Source organism: Siniperca chuatsi, linkage group LG13 (genome assembly GCF_020085105.1).
Source record: "Siniperca chuatsi isolate FFG_IHB_CAS linkage group LG13, ASM2008510v1, whole genome shotgun sequence".
Classification (NCBI taxonomy): Eukaryota; Metazoa; Chordata; class Actinopteri; order Centrarchiformes; family Sinipercidae; genus Siniperca; species Siniperca chuatsi.
Window position 1 is genome coordinate 10,718,836 of NC_058054.1, and position 20,575 is coordinate 10,739,410.

Sequence of the window (20,575 nt, forward strand, 5' to 3'; positions counted from 1 at the left end):
TGCGATGTGACTGAGCATGAATAGAAAAGGTGTTCAATGTAAATTACATCATTGATCATGGCTATTATTAGAAATTATTAGAATTATTAGAAAAGTAGCTCAAGGTATGAAATGAGAGGGACAAACACAAAGAACATACTTAGGCCAATATCAGCTTAAATTATGAGCAGTTCTGCATAAAGTGTAATCTTTTCTCATATATCATAGAACAGTGATCAACAAAAACAGGGAACTAAACATAGTAGCAGTACACTAGTGATTTATACATAGATTAAATATGAAATGACAATTAAAAGACATTCTGTCTTCTGATCTGTGCTCTTGCTAAATAGGCAGATCTATTGAATTTAGTAGAAGGTGTGAGAACAAGCCAGAAGCTTTCATAAAGAGCACTCACAGACAGTAATCAGGGGGGAAAATGAAACACGAAAAATTCCATAGCTAAATGTCAGATAGTGCTAATAAGGGGAGCTTTTTATCCTTTCTTGATCTGGTGTGTGCAGGTGTGTGTGTTTATGTGTATAGGTGAGGAGATGTGTATTGGGTAAAGGAAAGGCAGTTTAAATAAGTTTAAATAAGCACAAAGGCAGGATTTTTCCAGGATAACACTCAAAATAACGAAGAAAGCAGTGTCCTTGCTTCAGTGTCATTTACAGCAATCATTTAAAAGGAAAAAATAAATGATTTTGAGGTGGTTTGTGCGCTCTTACAAATGTAACCATTCAACTGGGTAACGTAGAGCTTGATTTTTTCTTTCAAAAGAACTGTATGTATGCTGTTAATGGCCTTCATCTTCCTGTGCTCGAGTAAATAACCCCTGCAAAATGAAAAGCGGTGGCACTGATTTAATAACTAGTTTTGACATAATACACATAATCACTCTTTCGCTATCTTTCTTTCCACCTTTTTCTTTCCTCTCAGTGCTCATGCATCAGTGCATGTGTGGCACAACATGAGTTTAGAGTTTCTGTATGTGAGTGTGTGTGAGCAAAACTAGAATAGACTACAATAGGCCTGTGTTATACCAACTCTGAGCTTCTAATGCTTTTGCTATAAATTCTTGACAGTAGGAGGAGTCACGTTCATTTAAAGACCTCTAGAGATGTCCTCTCCTCCCATCCACCACTAGCACAACCACCACCGCCACCCACCACACACACCTACTGCACCTCTTGGGGAAGAGAGATGAGCAGTGAAAGCAGGGAGGGAGGGGTGGAGGGAGAAAGAGAGAAGAAAAACAAATCAAAAGCCATAAGCTCCTTGAAATGAGCTTGTTGAGGTGTGAGAAACGGATAGAGGGAAAAAAAATATGTACAACAAAGACAAGGGGGTGGAGAAGGACTTGAGAGAAATTATCCAACTCGGTGTCTGTAACGAGAAGTGGTGAGTCTTTGACAGTTCTCCAGCGCTCAGCACTAACTGGAGTCGGAGGACTACATTTTTTTTTTTTTTACCGAAGCAAACTGAAACAAGACACTGCAACTGACAGACGTTAAAACAGATTAAAAAGCGCAAGGGTGACCGGAAGGTGCCAAAGCAATGGAAGCTAACTCAAAGAAGCATCGATTTAGGAAGGGTCGGAGTGCCACCTTCAGCATTGACGGCTTCAACATTACCATAGGTAAGAATTTGCAGGGTAGGCAGAGCTGGAGGAAAGGTTAAGTGTGTTTACATGTGAGCTAGATGCATGAAAGAATAGAATACATGTGTGTGAGAGAGCGTGAGGCAGATCCATAAAGCGTTTGGCACCAACACACCGACATCGTAAACACATCATATTTTCAGCCTCTCTGCACAACTCGCCACATTAGTCTATTCTACTGAAGTTGATGCTTGCCTCTGTAATGTAACTACACCATGGAAACAAGGGGGCTTCAGACTAAAGCTGTGTGCTGCTGACTTCACCAGGAATTCATTCTATTGTCTTGACAACCAGCGTGTTGATGAACTTATGTGCCACTTGCCTTGTTTTTTGTTGCATCACTTGTGAAAACTCTCAGAAGCGAGTGTTGAAACAGTGTTGAAAACAGAGCGATGTCAAGATGTTCTGTGCTGGAGACTGTAGAGGAACTGTGTCCTTAAATCTGGTGGTAGTTTATGAGAAGTTCTTTGATACAGTAGCTTTGTTGTGTACACAGCAGTGTTAATGTCAAGTGTGTCAAAAACAAAATGTGCTGTGTTACTCTTGATTAGTCTTGTTTAGTAACCATAGTAAAATATAAAGTTTGCTTAAAACGTTTACCATAAAGCTCTCTTTGTTTACAAAAGAAAACACATTTTGAAACCACTGACAAATTTAAAGTGTTAAGACTAATAACATGTAGGGGTGGGCAATATGACCTAAAATTTATATCACAGTATTTTTTTTTATTTTTTACGGTGACGGTATTATATCATTGTATTACAAAAATATAAGGGATACTCCACTCAAAACATAATTCTACCTCTTTTGGCAATGTAAGGTAACATATCTTAAGAAAGAAAAAATGATTAAAACGCTATGTGTTTATTGACTCCAAATAGGAATGAAAATGAGGTATAGGCCCACATGTGTTTTGGGAGGTGTAGCCTGCCCCATAATGTAGGTTAATTAGTAAATGTAATGCGATTCGTTCTCAGAGTTAGACAAGGGGTAGTATTAGGCATCTCAACAGCATTTATTTGGCAGAAAACCCAAAGTATATTATATAAGTACAATAGTCAGTGTACCATGGGACTATCAAGTACATTTACATATGGCAGCAACAGACACACACACCTGCCTCTGTCACCAGATTCGTCAGACATTCGCAAACATATTACTGCTGATTTTCAAGTTGCAACTCTACTGCAGCAAATGTGATTATATAAGTGAGCCCTACATCACAGCCACCTACCAAAGAAGAAATTGAATCTGCTGTTAGGTGAACACAACACGTGGAGGCGTACGGGAACCAGTTAGTTTGAAAACCAGGTGGGACATAACACCGGCGAGAGCAGAGGGGGCTCCACAAAAAGCGATGTGAAAAAACAATTGCCCACATCCTACTACTCTGGTTATTTAATTGGCTTGAACAGCAAGTTCAACAGGCTATCCTGCAAAATAAACAGTGAAGCAACATAAAAATGGCTAAACTCACAGCTTTTAAGTTTAAAGTCAGTATCAATCCATTCTTGAGCTTCAGTTTTGAAGCAAATTCTGCTTTGAACTGGCCCTCGTTGAGAAAGCAGTCTGAAGTAAAATGGTCAACTTAGCGCACACATACAACAAGAGTTTTTCAGTTGTTGTGGGGACATTTCCATCAAAAATATATTTTATCCACTGAGTCTTCACTTCCTTGGATGGTGGGAGTAGATTAAGACTTTTGTGTTGGTTTTTGCAGCCAACAACATTGGCATGCTTTGTTTATAACATTAGCTTCCACGTCTTCATGTGCACAACACCGGAGTTGGCGTTAGCAAGGAAAATAGAAGTTACTGGATGTAACTTGACTTCTATGAGTACATGCGTAGCTCTCTACCTGCATGTTATCTCAGCCACAGAAAAGCACATTAGTTTTAATATGCTGAAACATTTATCACGGCAATGACGGTATAGCAAAATCCATGTTGTGGAAGAACGTGACACCAGTGATGGTGATGAAACCGGTATACCGGTTTTGGGTTCAGGAGTACACAGCAGGGGTTTTGCCACAGCTGACAGTTACCACCTGCTGCGACATCTGCTGGGTCCAGGCCAGATATCCAGAAAACTTGTATGTTTCAACCCACTGATACAAGCGTCAACTTCAGTACTGAATAACTTTTCAATTATGCTCTCATTCAGGATGCAATAGGGCTGGCAATATATGGATAGTTACTGTTTTTATATTTATATATATATATATATATATATATATATATATATATATATATATATATATATATATATATATATAAAATAAATATATTTTTAATCATGTTGTGAAATTTGTTAAAGCTGCACTAATCAATATTTTTATGTTATGTGGGCCAGATGACTATTTTTACACACAGGGAATTATCACCCAACTTATTACCTCACCTCAGCTTTACAGAGTGTTTTAGTGTCTTTCAGCTCATTGTTTTGGTTTTACAGCCTGTAACTTTACTGTTTCGGTTCCCTCTCACTGCTCTTATCAACCTTGTTTTCAGATGAAGCAGGCAGCTGTTTTCAGCAAGCTCTGATAAAGCCAAGCAACCTGCCCATCCCCAAACAGTGAACATAAAATGATGAAATGGTGAACATAGTGGAGCATTTAGCAGATGAATACACTGATAAGAAGGGGAAAGTTTCAGTGTTAAGGGTGTGAGGACACAAAAACAGGAAGAGAGACACCTTCAAATAATTTCCAGGTATCTCTTTGAAAGCATTAAAAGCAGCCCTAAAAGATTTTATGATCCCACAGAAAATAGACTTTGGATTTTCTGCTTGCATGGATATATCCTGTTACCTCTAAAAACCTTCCACAATCACACGTGGCCTATATCACAACCATACTATCCACAAGCATGTTGTCATGGTAACCTACAAGTGTCACAATCAATTGCTCGCTGGGCCTCGCTGGGCCTAGGTTTCAGTCTGCACAGCGTTTTGCCAATCACCTCTTCTGAAGCGTGACTCCTAAGCGCCTGTACCTCATTGCCTGGCTGGACACCTTGTGTTCACTCCTCTATTAAACTCTGAGCCTCTACTGTAGCTGGCAGCCTCTGCTCAGACTCCAGCTGTGGTGTTTTGTCGTGTGTTAGCTCATGTGGAGAAAACAGATTTTAACTTTTCAGCTCATCTGTAGTGGTATGGAGCATTCAGTCTTTTGTTGTTTTATGTGTACATGTATGTTTTTTTGTGTTTTCTTAATTGCATTTTTCGCTCTTAACTTACACATTGCTGTTTTGTGTAATCTTTCAAAGTTTTTTAATCTTGTACTTTGAGCAAAATTACAGAAGAAGATTGTGTATTCTTTGGTTTATGTCTGAATTTGTGTCTTTGTAATGACAAATACAGTTTTTGCTTGGTGGCAAGCAAGGCTCTATTGTATTGTAGTAAAGACTGTCTGCACCTGACGCATGATTATTGGTCTTCTCCCAGATAATTATTTTCCCAATATATCTCTCTAAACTTCTGAAATGAGTGTAAAACATAGATTGATGACTGAGATCACGGAAAATCCCCACTGACCGTTTCTCCATTTTCCATGTACTGATATTTCATGCATTCTCGGCTTATCATTTTTTTTGTTTTCAGCAGTCTCCCAAAGGCAGCATTTTGCTAATTTGTTGTAATTTTCAAACTGAGCTGCAACTTATGTACAATTAATTCAATTTAATGTATTTTATTTCACCAGGATAATCCCCTCAGTGTCAACACTACTTTCCTGGGAGTTGTGCGTACATATAATAAAGAAAATAAAAATTCCCAATAAAACAAAATATAGTTAAAACATACAGTATCAAACAGTAGTAACAGTCTGTTGATGAAGTGTACTGGTGTCCAGATTTCACAGCACCACCAACATCTGTCTGTCACTGTCAGTCCATTTTATGAAAAGTAAAATGTATCAAATGTACCAAAGTAAAGCTCATCAAATGATATATGATGGAATTACATGCCACATTGAACTTTGCCAAACACACATTGTATAATAACTATGATTAAAATGTTGTTTGTTTTGTCTCACATGCCTTTTCCCCAAATTACTGAAACCATGTTTAGATTGTCAAAATATTGTAGTTTAAAAGTGATTGCTGTGAAATTAATTAATTTTGTTGAATTAATTAGTACTTGGAGGAATGCATGGAGGAAGAAGCAGCTAAAGGCAGAAAGGGATAAAATCCGGGCACACAATTAGCACCAGCCACCAGCCAAATGCTGGTAAAATATGTAAGTGGCTGGTAGATTTGCTTCACTCACCAGCCAAAAAAAACCAATGGTAATCTATTGAGTGGACAGAAAAGTTAATTTTGCACCCTGATAGAAACATTCTTCAATTGACACAGTGGTGATGTTCCGATTCACATACAGACTTTATACACATGAAAGGATGTCTGCTTTCATGGTGAGACCATGGTGTACTTTTTGTCTGATGACATACATGTTGCATACATTTTTATTTTGTTGCTGAATCCTACATTTCCCATAATCCAACCAAGGGCATCTTTTAGACCTTCTCTGCCTGGTAAATTCCCACATCTTTCAAGTTCCACAACCTCTGCTTGTAACTCAGGCTTTCTGTTTATTGGCTTTCTGTTGTATAATGTCTTTTGTGAAAACTGAGCTGAGTAATAGTCCTCGTACTAAACTGACCTTTATGTGTAAAATTGGTGGAGTGCAGCTTATGTATACAGACTAACATTAGACAACAATTAAATCTATGTAAGTAATGTTTTTGGATGCTGTTACAGGTTTGTCTTCATCAGTATTGTCTACAGCAGTGAATAGAGGGTGGTGTAACAAACCATGAATCCTAAACTGGTTTCCAAACAAGAATTTGTTCTATCAAATCTAAGTAGGTTTATTCTGACTAAAGCTCATTGACTATGAACTTTAAAAACCATTGTCAGTTGAGCGCTAATAAAACGATTTACAATGTGAAAAGAAGAGCAGAGCTTCCTATTTCACTCCAGTGGAGCAACAAATAATAATGAATGTGTATGCAGTCTACAGACATACCTTTTGGAAAATAGTAGTATGTCAGCAGCAGTGAAAACAACAGTGAACTTTGTGTGGAAAAACAACTGTGTCATCATCTAAGTTTACAACAGTTATATAATATAAAACAAAGTCCACTGTGTCAACATTTAGCAGCCTTAAACATCGTGATGGTTAATTGGTTGGGATGGTATATACTAAGGTGCATTTTGTTAGTTATTCATCTGTAATCTGATGGACGTAAAGCATGCTTGGCAGCAAATAAAAAAGAAATCCAAAAATGTAGTTCAAACTCCACTCTGGCCAACAGCAAAAAGGTTTACAGGTTTAGGAGAGCTGAGCCTCAGTTTGAAACAGTTTGAAAGCATCCCTGGTGGCACTGGCAGCTCATCAGAGCCAACATAAAAAGTTTATTATATTTACAATTAACATTAATCTTGTATTGCCAGTATTTGCTGCCTGAGCTAACCCCTGTGTAACTTTGACAAAACTTGGAATATTGACTTTTTCATCTAACCATGTTCATCTTCCAACAGTTACAGATGGTTTAATTAACTGTACACAGAAGTGTTATAAGCCTAAATCAAACAATATTGCTTCTATTCATCACAGGAAGATGATGAAGAGGCTATATGCTCTGCCAGTGGGAGAGATTTAATAAGGCGTACAAACATACACAAACATCTTGAATATCCCACATTAAAACATGCCCATGTTTTCTAACAAAGCATTATCGTGAGGAGGAGGAGCCTCAATGCACCTCTACAGCACAATTTTGCACAATAAGATGTTCATTGTAAGACTTTTAATAATGTTTTATAAATGTAGAAATTATATGAAAATGATATAGAAAAGGACTGTAGAACTACCTCAAGCTTAACTGAAGGTCGTTCTTATCTGCTCCTGTGCTGCCTGTAAAGGTTCATTCATGAACACAAATGGAAAATGCAATCTCCACATGGAACACAAAAGACAAAACTAGAACTACAGTTACTGGGTCACGAATTGAAGGTGGGTGGGAGAGTGTAGATGATGTTAATTACATTAACAGAATATTGAAGCATTTTGTGGTCTTTATTTGAAGACAACTGGGCATTTGTGGTGGGCCAATTAGAAAATGGTTTTGGGAAATTGTGTCTCTGACAGCTCTTTTATCTCAGAGATCTCCAGGATGGGGTGTAAGGATATTTTCTTTCTTATGATCCTCAGGGTTGACGTCACTCTCAGGGTTGACAAAGGCCATAATATTGTCACATGACCTTTCTGGGATAAGCCTGAACATCCATTAAGCTTTGAGCATGCAGATGTTCATCTCAATCCTGGATTTAGTCCCACTGTGGGCCAAGCTGAGGGTCAGAGTGAGTGCCTCTGTGATGTCGTTAGGGGTGCTCTCTGTCACCAACTAGGAAACCATCAAACTCTTGTAATCATGTAAGGGCTACGGTTAATTTTTTAGTTTAACATGATACTTTTTTATAAAAGAAAGATAAATTTTACTCATCCTGTGCATACATTGTTTGTCTGCCTGTCAACAGAAGCAAATAGGGCACGTGCATTTATTGTTGTTTTTGGCATCGATGTCAGAAAAGGACTCCCTTGCATTTCTCAGTTCTAAATTAAAAATGCGAAGTCTCTCTTTGTAGATGTCATAATGCACCTGGAGATTTGTTCAGCTTTATCGATACCAGTGTGACATTTCAACATGATGTTTTGTTCTGCTGGGTCAGTCCATAGTTATCCAGAATACCACACAGTTCTTAAGTACTGCTGTCCTGGGGGTTGTCAACATGAATGTTAACATCACCAACAAGAGCTACACAGTCAAAGTCAATGCAGATGATGACAGCAGTTCAGCAACGTCATCAGAAAAGTTTGTACTGTATTGCATTTTAAAACTATTAAACAAAATGGCAGCTCCACCTCCTTTCTTATGCTCTCTAGCTTCTAAGTTGGGAGGGGTTGATTCAATAGATGAGTTGTGGTTAATGACATTAAAGACTGAAGGCAAACATTCCTCAAAACACACTTACCTTTCAGTTTTAACCTTGCTCTGAATGAAACTTGGAAATTAAAATGACCACCATGACACTAATTAACCTGTGGAGTTTCTAACTGTTTGTGGAAAACTTTTATTGTTAGAGCGAAGTTTTTTTCTTGAGTTTAATGGAGCCAGCATCTAGTGGCCAATAGGCACTTAGGCCTCAACAACCAGTGCGAAATGTATCACAAACATTGACCGCAGCAGTGAAAGCATGCACCTCTTCAAGCTTGTAGTGTTATACAATACTTAATACCCATTTGTGCTCTCAACAACTAAATCTGATCATGCCATGTTACAACAAAAACCAGGACAGTTGTTCAGAGTTCTGCAGTGTAAGCGTTCAGATGTGCCTTTTATCTTCTTCTGTTTCTTACAGTAGATGATGCTGTATATCAGCCAGGTCAAGTTCAAGGTACAACAAGTTGTTATTTCTGAGATACCCTTCTGCACACTGTAGCACTCAGTTGCTATTTCCATACTGTACTTGTTAATATAGTCTTGTCTTTCTGCACTCATGTCAGTCATCAGCGAGTTGTTTTTGCCCTCAGCACAGCTGCTAGATGTTTGTGTATATTTCACCATTCTCTGTGAACTATGCTGTGTGCAGTGTTTAGTGGGCAGCGATTCCAGCAGGGCACCAGTCTCTGAAGTGACAGCAACAATTACAGTACTTTCACAATCACTTAAATCACACTTCAAGGCAATTCTAGGGTTTAATGGAACAGTTAATGACCTTCCTGACTCTGTCTGTATTAAACATTTGCTTTTTTTCTGCACAAGATTCTCCATCCCTTCTGTTTAATCGCAATAAACAAAAATATAGACATATAATATAGACATCATAAGGGCATGATGTGGAGAGTCTCATTAAAATGAATTGTGCAGCATGTAGGATATATGTTTGTGTGATTATGCACACAACAGTCTAAACTAATAACCTGAAACACATATTAGGTCATGTGAAGGAAAATGTTTTCAGATGTCAGAAGCTATTTTAGTTACTATTTCTAGTATTCAACACAGTACAAGTGTGTGTAATAACAAAACAAAAGTTACAGATGAATTTTAAAGTCATTGGTAACCAGTGAGTGACCAAGAGTTTCACGTAAGTAAGTATGTACATAACTCATGTTTTCTGGCATCACTTGATTCTCTTTCATCTATTTTTCTTCCTCCAGTGGCAAATGAAGATGGGGAGAGCGCCACCAGACCACAAGCTAGTTTTGCACGTAAGTGTAAAGTTCACTCTAAATTAGTCATGCTACATTATCTGTCAGTTCACTAAATTCATTAATTTCATCTTTCAGATCAAAGTATTAAAGGGTCATTTTACCCTGAGTTAATAAGATATTTTGGCCACCTCAGTAAAAATAGAGTGAAACAGAGTTTCATTTCATTATGGAAGCAGAAATCCATTAAAAAAACTCAGCAACCAGATTTTCCAGAAATAATTTTACTGTTACTAACCATAATCCACCCACATACCTTGTTGACAATAGATTTCATTAGGAAATGCTTTCTACTGAAGGTAAAAAAATTGGGAGAAAATATGGTTAAATTATCAATGATTAGCTTTTCAGCATATTCCAGGTGGTGCTCTCTATTGTCTTACAATAGAATACAAAAGTATGACACACTTACTTTACACGACACCTTGAAATCTGTAATTGCTGAGTTCGTGAAAATATGGGGATCTAAAAATTGTTAATGAGCTGATAAATGTTGATAAACCCACCTCTAAAGAAAAGTCAACTACTTGTAGTAGTAGTAGTAGTTGTAGTACTTTCCTACTGTGTAGTAAGTGTGTTACTTTTAAAGTTAAACTAGCATTGACAGCATACATCCACATGGGGGCAGCATTACAAAGGCACCTTTGTATTCTCTTACTCCCTTTTACTGAGATCCCGAAAGCCAGGTACTTTCAATGGAGATTTAATAATTCTGTTTTTTGTTAAAAAATTGATAAAAAAAACACCTGGTAAACAAATGAAAGCTTGATTCATGGCACTATACAAAATGACTGTAACACCACTAAGGCTTTTTTTTTTTTTTTTTGCAGGTTCAAAGTCACAGAGTGCTTTGTGGAATGCCATCACGGCGGGGATGGGGATCAAAGGCAAAGAGCAGAAGCCCCCGCTGAATGACCCACGAAGTCCTGAAGAGATTTTGGCTGATGATCTTCCTGCAGCAGATGAACCAGATGCCACAGAGAAAACGGCCATCAGGTTTGCTGCTGTCAGGCTGCTTCAGCAATAAAGAAAAACAAAAAGTTAATATTTGTTAATTGTCTTGGAGTAAATCCTGTGTCAGGCTGCGGTGGGACATCAACAGCTATGTCCAGTTCATTATCTAACACAGGTGTAATTTACATAAAATCGATATTCCTTTTAGTATACTGGGAGGAAACAAGGCAAAGTGTACTGCATTGTGTATTCATTTTGTATTTTTGGACTTAATTTTGGATTAATGTGAACTTGATTATTGTTTAGATTTAAAGTAGAACCTCTGCTTGCTTTGTATGGAGAGGATAGTCTTCTGTCTGACATTTAACATTCTCGATACACACACGGTGCTAATTGCTATGTATGGCTGCTGACGTCAAGGGACGTGGGCATGATTGATTCTACCTTGATAACAAGGACTTCAAACCACCATTAACATAATTTGTTGTCACTTTTAGAATATTGAACGCCTTTTAATGCCTGATTCCAATTAACCTTGATGCCTCTGGAGACCGTTACAAATGCCGCAGGAGGTGAGAAGTGAGCATTTGTCACAAGAATCTAAAAATGCACCTAGTACGCGATAACAAGCTTTTGATTGTATGCAAAATAGACAGGGAGTTATGGCAAACCGATTTGGAGAGCCTGTTTTTTTTGTGTGTAGTAAGCATTCACAGAGGTTCACAATTTATGGGTGTTTGGCATGAGATTATGGAAATTGTCTGATTTTCTTTTTCTACTTTCCAAAGTCTCACTGTAGTAACACATGCTTCTTCTTTGGTGCTTCTCTATTCTGTCTCAAATTACAGTGCTGTTGTTCTCTGCCATAGTCTACCCCAGAACACAGGCCCTTTTTTTTCCAGAGTAGGGTGGTGACAAGGAGAAAGTGATTTTCCACTTGACTGGACACAGCCGGTTCCTTCATATAAAAGCTACAGTCTAGATTTTAAAGAAATACACAATCCGCGCAGAGCAGCTAAAAGCACTCTCACCTTCCATAGATCCAAAAAGTTAATTTGTCCAGAGAGACAGTGACAGTGTCATATATATTAAGACATAGCTTTAACTTTAATCAGGGTAGGGAACAAATGCTAAGCACATAGTGATTGCACCTGATGAATTTGGTGATTTACAAGCAAATGTGGCCTCTAGAGAACAGCTTAGTTCACCTCTTTTGTTTTGTTGCATCTGTTCTATATGATTCACACTTCTCACTTCAACAGACAGCCATCTTCTTCTCTATGCCTTTGTCTGGGAAGTCCCACTAATGTCAGGGGAAGGCTTCGGCCAGGCCAACAGTGGTTAATAGAGGGCAAATCCACAGGGAGTAGTGGGGATCTGCAACTGAATGACAAATGGTTAGATTATGGTACAAGGTGATTAAATGGATGCAGAACTAGCAGTAATCCATAAAATGATGTAACCACAGTGTCACCTCTGAGGCCAGAGCTGGCTGTTATCCTCCAGATGATGATAATTAGATTTTATTGGAGAACGGAGAGGGATCATGTGATCTGTGGCAGGCAGGACAGGAGTGAGTGAGTTAAAGGACAGCAGCTATTTACTGTCATAAACTGGGGTTGAATGAAGGTAAACGTCTGCTGAGGTCTAAGTGAATATGGTGAAATTTTGAAGAATTTGATTGTGTTTTTAAAGTGTTCCACTATTTTTATGAAACTCCACAGTCCATTTCCCTTCAAGAATCCTAATGGCTAATTGAATGTGCTCAGCTGGTTGCAGTTTTCCAGTCATCCCTCACTTTACAAAGCTCTGTGATTATCTTTTTACCTTTTTCCCATCTATTTTCAGATCAGCTTGAGTGTTTGCCTAATACTTCAGACACATAGCAGCTGCTGAAATTGGTTTAAGATTACATCTGCTGCTACAACACAATCAAGTGCACGCTTAGTCAAGGACAGAAAACAATATGCAGCCATTAATGTATAAACACACGCTGACTCATCTGTGTGGCTGGTGTCATGCTGGTGTTTCTGCTCATTAGGGGTGCCTTATGCATTTTAAAGCATTTGCTAGTTATTGAGTGGGCTATACAGTATGGGGTTTTCATGCAGAAGGCAAAACTGGTGATATTTGTGAATGGGATTATGTATAGCAGACTGTATTGTCATTGTTTACCCCAAAGTCCACAATCACTCACAATTTGCCACTTGTACCCTTGTAACAACTTATGTTGTTTATACAGTGTGACAATTCAACTCTGTTCTGCCAGCTGCTGTTGTAAATGTACTAGTTACTGCGTTGTATGAGTTTACCAGTATAAGTTGTAACTCTAATGTTTTACTTCTGTCTTAGTATAATTTGTGTACCCATCACCTTTACCATTTGCAGTTTATATGTGATACGACTAATAGCAACAGTGACTAACTTCATGTTCACATTTTCCATGAGGTGCTACAGCATGTAAATGTTTTTAAATTGTCTCCCTTCTCCCTGATGAACCAGACAAACATTTTAACTGTTCTCATTTAGATATCAGCATGTGATTTGAATGCAGCATCTTCACCATCATTTCCATCAGCGCTCGCCTCTCTAGTTTGATTAATTGATTGATTGATTTTCGTTTCTATTTAAAATTACAACTCTGCTGTGACAGCCAAACCTTTAAAGGGGTAAAAGCACAAAAAGCTATTAGGGTTATTTCCATTCTGGTCCCAATAGACAGGTAATGAAAAGGCTAAGTTATTTCTCATTAGTTAAAATTACCTTTTTATTAGAAACTAATTGCTCTTGTATTCAACACTTGTGAATGTTCCATTGTGACTTGAGGCTAGGAACCAGCAGCTTTTATATGATGGTAAGCTTGCAACAGTATGATTAACATGTCTTGTAATAACACGTGTTGATAATGTAATTAGGAACAGTGTAGCTGCAAAGGTCTTAGTGAAAAAACAAGTTAAAACTAGTAATTAATGCATAATAACTTAAGTAATGATTGATGAGGACTAGAACATATTTATGTGTCACCTAGTAAAATGTAAAAACTGCTTGATTTTTGCCAGCAAGAATATAAAAGTTTCTATCCACCTTTTTTATGCATATTTTTGCACATAACACCACCTGAGTGGAAATGCAGGAAATTTGAAAAAAATAAAATGTCGAAATATGGCAAAAACATTTTTTCCTCTTGGCCGAGGTGGAAGTTGGTGTATTAATAAAAGCAAAATATGACATAGTGCAATGAAAACAGACTTGTTTGTATGTGACTATTGACGTCCACTGAAGTGATGAAAAATTGTGTTGAAAACTTCAGATCTTTGTGGACCGATAAGCAGACTGCAACATTCCTCATTAATACATGAAACAAACATAAATGCCATATTTCCATCACATTTTCCACATCGTTTGTTTGTTTGAGGTTTGACTGACGCTCTGTTAATTAAGTTGTCGTGTAGTACGAACTAAGGGTAGAACCCACAATGCAGAACACACGAGCGATAATGATTAAAGTCACTATTTATTGCCAAGCAAAAGGCGGAGAGGGAAAGGGGGGGGGAGATCTTCAGGGCGGAGTTCCCTGTGTAGCCTCCGCAGGAAACGGGAAAGGTAATGGTAACCCAGGAGCGTCGACTGGTGGCGGAGGGCAGAGACTGGCCGTCAGTGGGAACCCCAACTCAGAGCAGGACGGTATCTACCTCTCCACGGAGCCGGGTCTGGCTCCGTGGAGAGGTAGATGGGAGGAAACACAGTGGAGCATAGGAGAGGCAGGCAGGCAAACAGAAATCCAGACAGGAGCAGAGATGACTGTGATCACCGACACAGAACAACCCTGTGGCAGAACAAAGACCAGAATAAGAACGAGATATCAAAAATACTCAATAGTCGGTACTTATCTTGAAACTACTTGGGAGCCGTGACGTAGTGGTCGTACTAGTGTACGTGGACGATCTGGCGTTGGTGTTGTGGGAAAGCCTGGTATTTAACTGTGGAGACTGATGAATGATTGCAGCCAGGTGAGCCGGTGATCAGCAGCAGGTGTGGAACCCACGGAGTCAGACCAGGTGACATACATACACACACACATATCCAAGGACACGTTGGGGGACACACAAGCCACATGAGGAAGGGGAAAACAACAGAGAACACAGGGCTGGAGGAGGTAAGGTGGCAAACTACCACATAAGTCATCTCATTGTGCCTTCTTCTTCTGCAATGGTTTAATGGCACCCGACTGGAGCATTTGTGAGGCCAACTGTTTATCTCGATGCGCCCAACTCCTAATACTAGCACAACAGTAGTGCATTTAAACGTGCATTAATTTTCTTTAGCAGATTTTCTGAAAATTCTGTTAAAATTTGCGCTACATTTGGATGGAAACTTGACCTAGTGACTGTCAGAAACAAAAATGTCTCTTGTAAATAAAATTCATCACTAATAAAGACTATTCAACCAGGACCAGTAACATTACAAAGGTGACTAGAAGCTTCAGTGACTGGTGCATTTTGAGGACAAAGCAGCCTTTTTAAAATTGAGTATTCACTCAACACATGTCCACAAAAAACTATTTTTTTTCCAGCAGTTTGTTCTTCTGTACAGAGTTATACACAGTAGCATCAAAGCTATAACACAAATAGACATACAATAACCAGAATAATCACAGATACACTTAAATTCACACAGTCATGCACACATGCAGCTGAAACTCAGACACTGTGTGATTTATCTGCTGGTTAATTGGATGCGGTGTGCCGCTGTGAACTTTGCAGTTGATTACGGCGGCTGTCTCCTCCGTGGCAGCCCACTGTTCTGGAGGCTGACCCCTCCGTTGGCTGCAGCCTCAGGTTCACAGACCCCCACTGACATCTGCTGTGCAGCAACAACCTCCATCACTAGCCTCACTAACCGGCTAATGAGCTTCCACTGGCCAGTGTGACTGGAAGCACATGGGCAAATGGCAGAGCTATTTATCAGAATGATTGAGGCATGACTTCACATTTATGATGTTAAAGAGCTGTATCACTGCTGTCTGCCACATATTTCTGGATTAGACTTTTATACACTTTATACACTGTATACTGTATAAGAATGGGCAGTGTTGTCAACAACAAAATAAGAATTGTAACGGTGCCAAACATCTAATGACATATTTATCCAGAGTTCAGAGTTGTGCAGAGTTGCCCATAGTATGAACTCACGTTTGTGTAGGTTAGCTATACATGCTGAATATTAATGTTGTTTGGGGTCATATAAAAGCTCCCAACGTTTGCTTTGATCAATATGTATTCCCTTGTGTGCAGCCTACAACCTTTCACTAAAAAAATTACTTTTTTAGTTATTGATTAAAGTATAGATAGAGGCTCATGAGGGTTTTTTCCAGCTTGGTTTAATGAAATATGAGTTGTAATTTATTAATATTTACAAGTGTAAAGGTGAATGGAATATAAACATATTTCATTTTAGAAATAAAATCAATGTGTAAAGCGCTAACAAAAAACAAATATTATAAAATATTTTGGTGTTTTCCAGATAAGGGTTAAAGTGTATGTTTGCATTGGCATCTGCTGTGAGACAATCAGTTCATGTTATTAGAATCTGCCCTCAACCTTACCTCATAACTCCTGACCTCACTCAATAATAGTGTATTCACTTTGCCCACATGACATCCTTTGAAAGCCGCTCTTTGTGGGCTTTGCACACATCTTATTGTCGGGTTAATACAGTAATAGGATCAGAGCAGTTACAGGCTGGGAGGCACCTGGGGGGCAGCAAGGTTTTTTTTTATCTGTGCAGCATAAATTTGCTATTCATCACTTTGAGCTGAGTGAGTTACATTAAGTGTGGCGTTTCCTGAGCCTTGACCCTGAAGTGAACTCTAGGACAGACACTCTATCATGGACTATTTTATGGTGGCCATAATTTGCTGGCGACAGACAAGTTAGCATGAGAATCAAACAGACATAAAGTAGACATAATAACCTATACTCATGAAAACTGGCTTTTGAATGAATTTTGAGGACATTACATGCAAATTGGCCATCTAAATTTGGGTGTGGCCAAATATTACCGAATTTTACCTTCAATGAAGGATAATATTGTCCCCTGTGAGTTTTTTCTCACTGCTCGGGGCTCATGAAACACATTTCAAAACTGTTGCTCTTATTTGAATAATAATTTGTGTCTGATATGTTTTTTCCACAAAAAAGTTAAATTAACTTGTTAAAGATTCTTAAAATTATATGTTACTTTTCCTTCATTGAAAAATCCAGAATCTATGAATACACAAACATTTTTAAATTCAAAAGTTTAACTACTGAACACAAGATGCCTCCTACTTCACTGTAAAGTCCATTCTCAGTGAATGTGCTCTGGAGGCTTCCAGTATCCACATCACACTTCACATCACACACCAGTATGCAACTGTAAGTTGCATACTGGACCATGATCAGCCTCCAAACTGGATGTGACGTCACAAAATCATGCTTGTACGTGCAGGTGTTAAACTCAGATTTAAGGTAAGCACAGTGAAACTTTCCCCCTTCAGCAGATATATTATAAAACCATCTAGAGACATCAGTAAATCATTCTGCACTGTGAAGGCCAAACATGCAAGTGAAGTAACAAGAACTAAAACACATTTTTGAGTGGAGGGGGGACTTGCTATTTTTGATATTGACAATGAGTCAGATAACTCCTTATTTTGTGAAGTGGCTGTTAGTACTGCCACTGCAAATGAATTGCAACTCCCAGCTCTGCAGCTATTTACACCTTTAATCTGCTTTTAGATCTTTGTTTGGGTTATCTAGTCTGTATTTAGACTATACGATTGCCTCTTAATGGCTCTCACTATTGCCCTCAGCCAACCCTTCCTGGAACCATAGGAAGCGTTTCCAACTAACAAGCTCAGACAGACTACTGTAATCTACCTGTCCAGTGTGAATGGTAGATAGTAGACGTAAAGCAGGGGCTAGTGAGGACAGTTGAGCATTTAGTAAGCCAAAGTGAAGAGCGAGTAAATATTGGATTATATTCACATGGCTAGAAACATGGGCTCAAATGAGATAATAATGTTCCTCTGTGCTTGCTAAAGTAGTAGTAATGTGGGCAATTGTTTGCTAACATGTTGACTATAAATAAGCACTGAGCCGTTAGTTTATCAGGCTTCTGTTTCTGTGAGGTTGGTGTCAGATTAACTAGACTAAGAGTCTACAGCCATGCTAGCAGCTGTGAATCTGTACTTAGGCACAGCAGTGCTTTGAGCTAAATGCTAACGTCAGTATGCTAACATGGTCGCAAATGGGAATTTTGACCTGATGTTGGCGCTAGATTAAATGTCATCCGATCCTTCTACAAAATGTTATGCCAATCCATCAAGTAGATGGACTGAATTTGTGAAAACTTTGACCTGCTGGTGGCGCTAGAGGAAAAGTCAGAGGCTCCTCAAAGTCATTAGTATTGATCTTCTAGGGACCTTGAATATGTGTAGCAAATTTCATGGCAATCAGTGAATAGATTTTTATGAAATTTGCTACATATAGACAAATTTGGGTTGTAGACAGAAGTAGACTAGCCGCCATTACTGCGGTGGCACCTCACTTTTAAACCCGCTAATAACACTGTAATGTATGGATTTTTATGTACTTCTGCTAAGATTCTTTAGAACTGGTTATATGTTGAAAATATAGTCATCGAATCCCTTTAAAATAAAGGTTATAATTTACAAAACTTAAATTATTCGATCAAATTTTGTCCAGTTTTAACAGGCTGCAAGACGTCTTTTCTGTTCTGTGCTGTAATCATCTGCTCTAACAACAAACTGAGACTTATGAAAAATGGAAACTAAAAGTCACAAGCCTCTTCACCATGAAATCAATTTTACATACCTAAATCTCCATTATTATTAAATCCTCATGTTTCGATCACATTATGAGCTAAAAGAACGGGCGATCTGGTTACACACCACCCCGAAGATCTCTTGTTGGTGTTCGATTTCCTGACCGAAATGTTTCAGATTTGTAAATGGTGCGTTCTTCTGATTACAAAGCAAGGAATCATGGGGTTTGATGATTTAAATCATAAAATAGCAAGTAATTCCTGCTGGGTTTAATTCACTACTCTGCATAACTTTCCTGTCTACACTGTGGAGGTCAGACAGAAGTGGTACGTTAATGTTATGTTTTCCCCAAAGCCTGTATCACAATCAGTTTCAGTTGGTGATTAACCCAAACATCTTTGCTTTCACTGTCAGTTATGATACCTCGTGGTGGCACTAGAGGAAAAGTCAGAGGACCACCAAAGTCATTAGATTTCATCCTCTGGGAACCATGAATGTCTGTACCAAATTTGATGACAATTCATCCAATAGTTATAGCAGCTAGTGTGGCTAAAAATCATATAACACTTTAATGTCACAGATAAGTGAATACAAATAGTCTGTAGGCTGAACTTTTTCTTCCTTGTGTTCACATGCCACATATTTCACGCCTTTTACTTCAAAAGTTAAGATTATTTTTTTGTAAACAGTGTCACAGCTCTTGTCAATCAGATTTATTTCTCTTCTTCTCATTATATTACAGTAACCAAATCTCAGTTCATGCTGTGGTAACAGTTTGGACCTAGACACACACACAGCACACCCATGCATTCACACACACACACACACACACACACACACACACACACACACACACACACACACACACACACACACACACACACACATTTACATTCATTTAAAAAAAATTGTTGCAGTGTTTATATAGTTCTCACTTATTTGTATTTGTAACGGCAAGTCTACTTTTTTCTATTTTGAGTTATTTTTTTTAAACTTATTTTATATATATTATATATATTTATAAACTATATATTATATATATATATATATATATATATATATATATATATATATATATATATATATAAACTCCATCACTCTGCAAATAAATATAGCTTTATGGCCGGGTGCCCTAAATTCCTCCCACCCATCCTTCCATCTCCACAGCATCCAATACAAAAAGAGAAATTAAGTATAGATGGGAAATCATATTTTGTGATAAATGATCTTCACCAAAATGTGGTCATTACCGCAAAGGCGATTGCTATTTTGATGCATAGATATCCTTATCGACTTCCCTGGAAATTTAAATGAGATTTGAATTTTTCATGTACCTCCAAATGGCCGGGGCTGTTAATGTCTTGATTTCAATGTGGGAGCTTTGAGGGAGCCCAAGCACAGTGACAAGAATACCTTAGCAGAGCGTCATTTTCCAGCCAGTCCCTCTGTCATAGTCATACGAATAATTCATTTTCCCGAGACTTGATTCATTAGGTCTTTTTTGTGAGCAGTTATTGTGATAGTAATTAATCAGGGACATATTTTGATGATCATTATGTGAAGGAACCCAATCAGTTTTGGATTCTGTGCTGGTTCAGCAGTCTTGAAATTAAATCAAATGTTGGCTGCATGTGTAAACTTCATTCTGTTCCTTAATCACTCATTCAGACATATATTATTGTTGTGTAGCCCCCCAAAGGCGAAGCTTTTATTCACATTCTACTATATTTGCTTCTCCTCCTTTGAACTCGGTTTTAACAGGTGACTTTGTGTGGACGTGTCCTTCAGAACGCTAATTACTCTCAATTTTGCAGTCAGATTCCTTGGCAACAAGCAAAAGACCTCTGTGTATTCCTAATATTTCATCACATATTCAA

The 20,575-nt window shown here is 38.3% G+C and overlaps 1 protein-coding gene across 4 annotated transcripts in view; it reads left to right on the forward strand.

The window, feature by feature from the left end:
- The window catches only part of pde1cb (phosphodiesterase 1C, calmodulin-dependent b), a 94,707-nt gene that overhangs the window by 10,491 nt on the left and 63,641 nt on the right, over positions 1-20,575 (forward strand). For 2 of the 4 annotated variants that reach the window (XM_044219324.1, XM_044219325.1), the window contains exons 2-3: positions 9,866-9,916; positions 10,747-10,912. In XM_044219324.1, the coding sequence (XP_044075259.1) occupies positions 9,866-9,916; positions 10,747-10,912 (217 nt within the window). Of the gene's footprint in view, positions 1-1,217; positions 1,622-9,865; positions 9,917-10,746; positions 10,913-14,971; positions 15,027-20,575 lie in introns of those variants that run through there. The other 2 variants (XM_044219326.1, XM_044219327.1) reach the window with 2 other exon arrangements.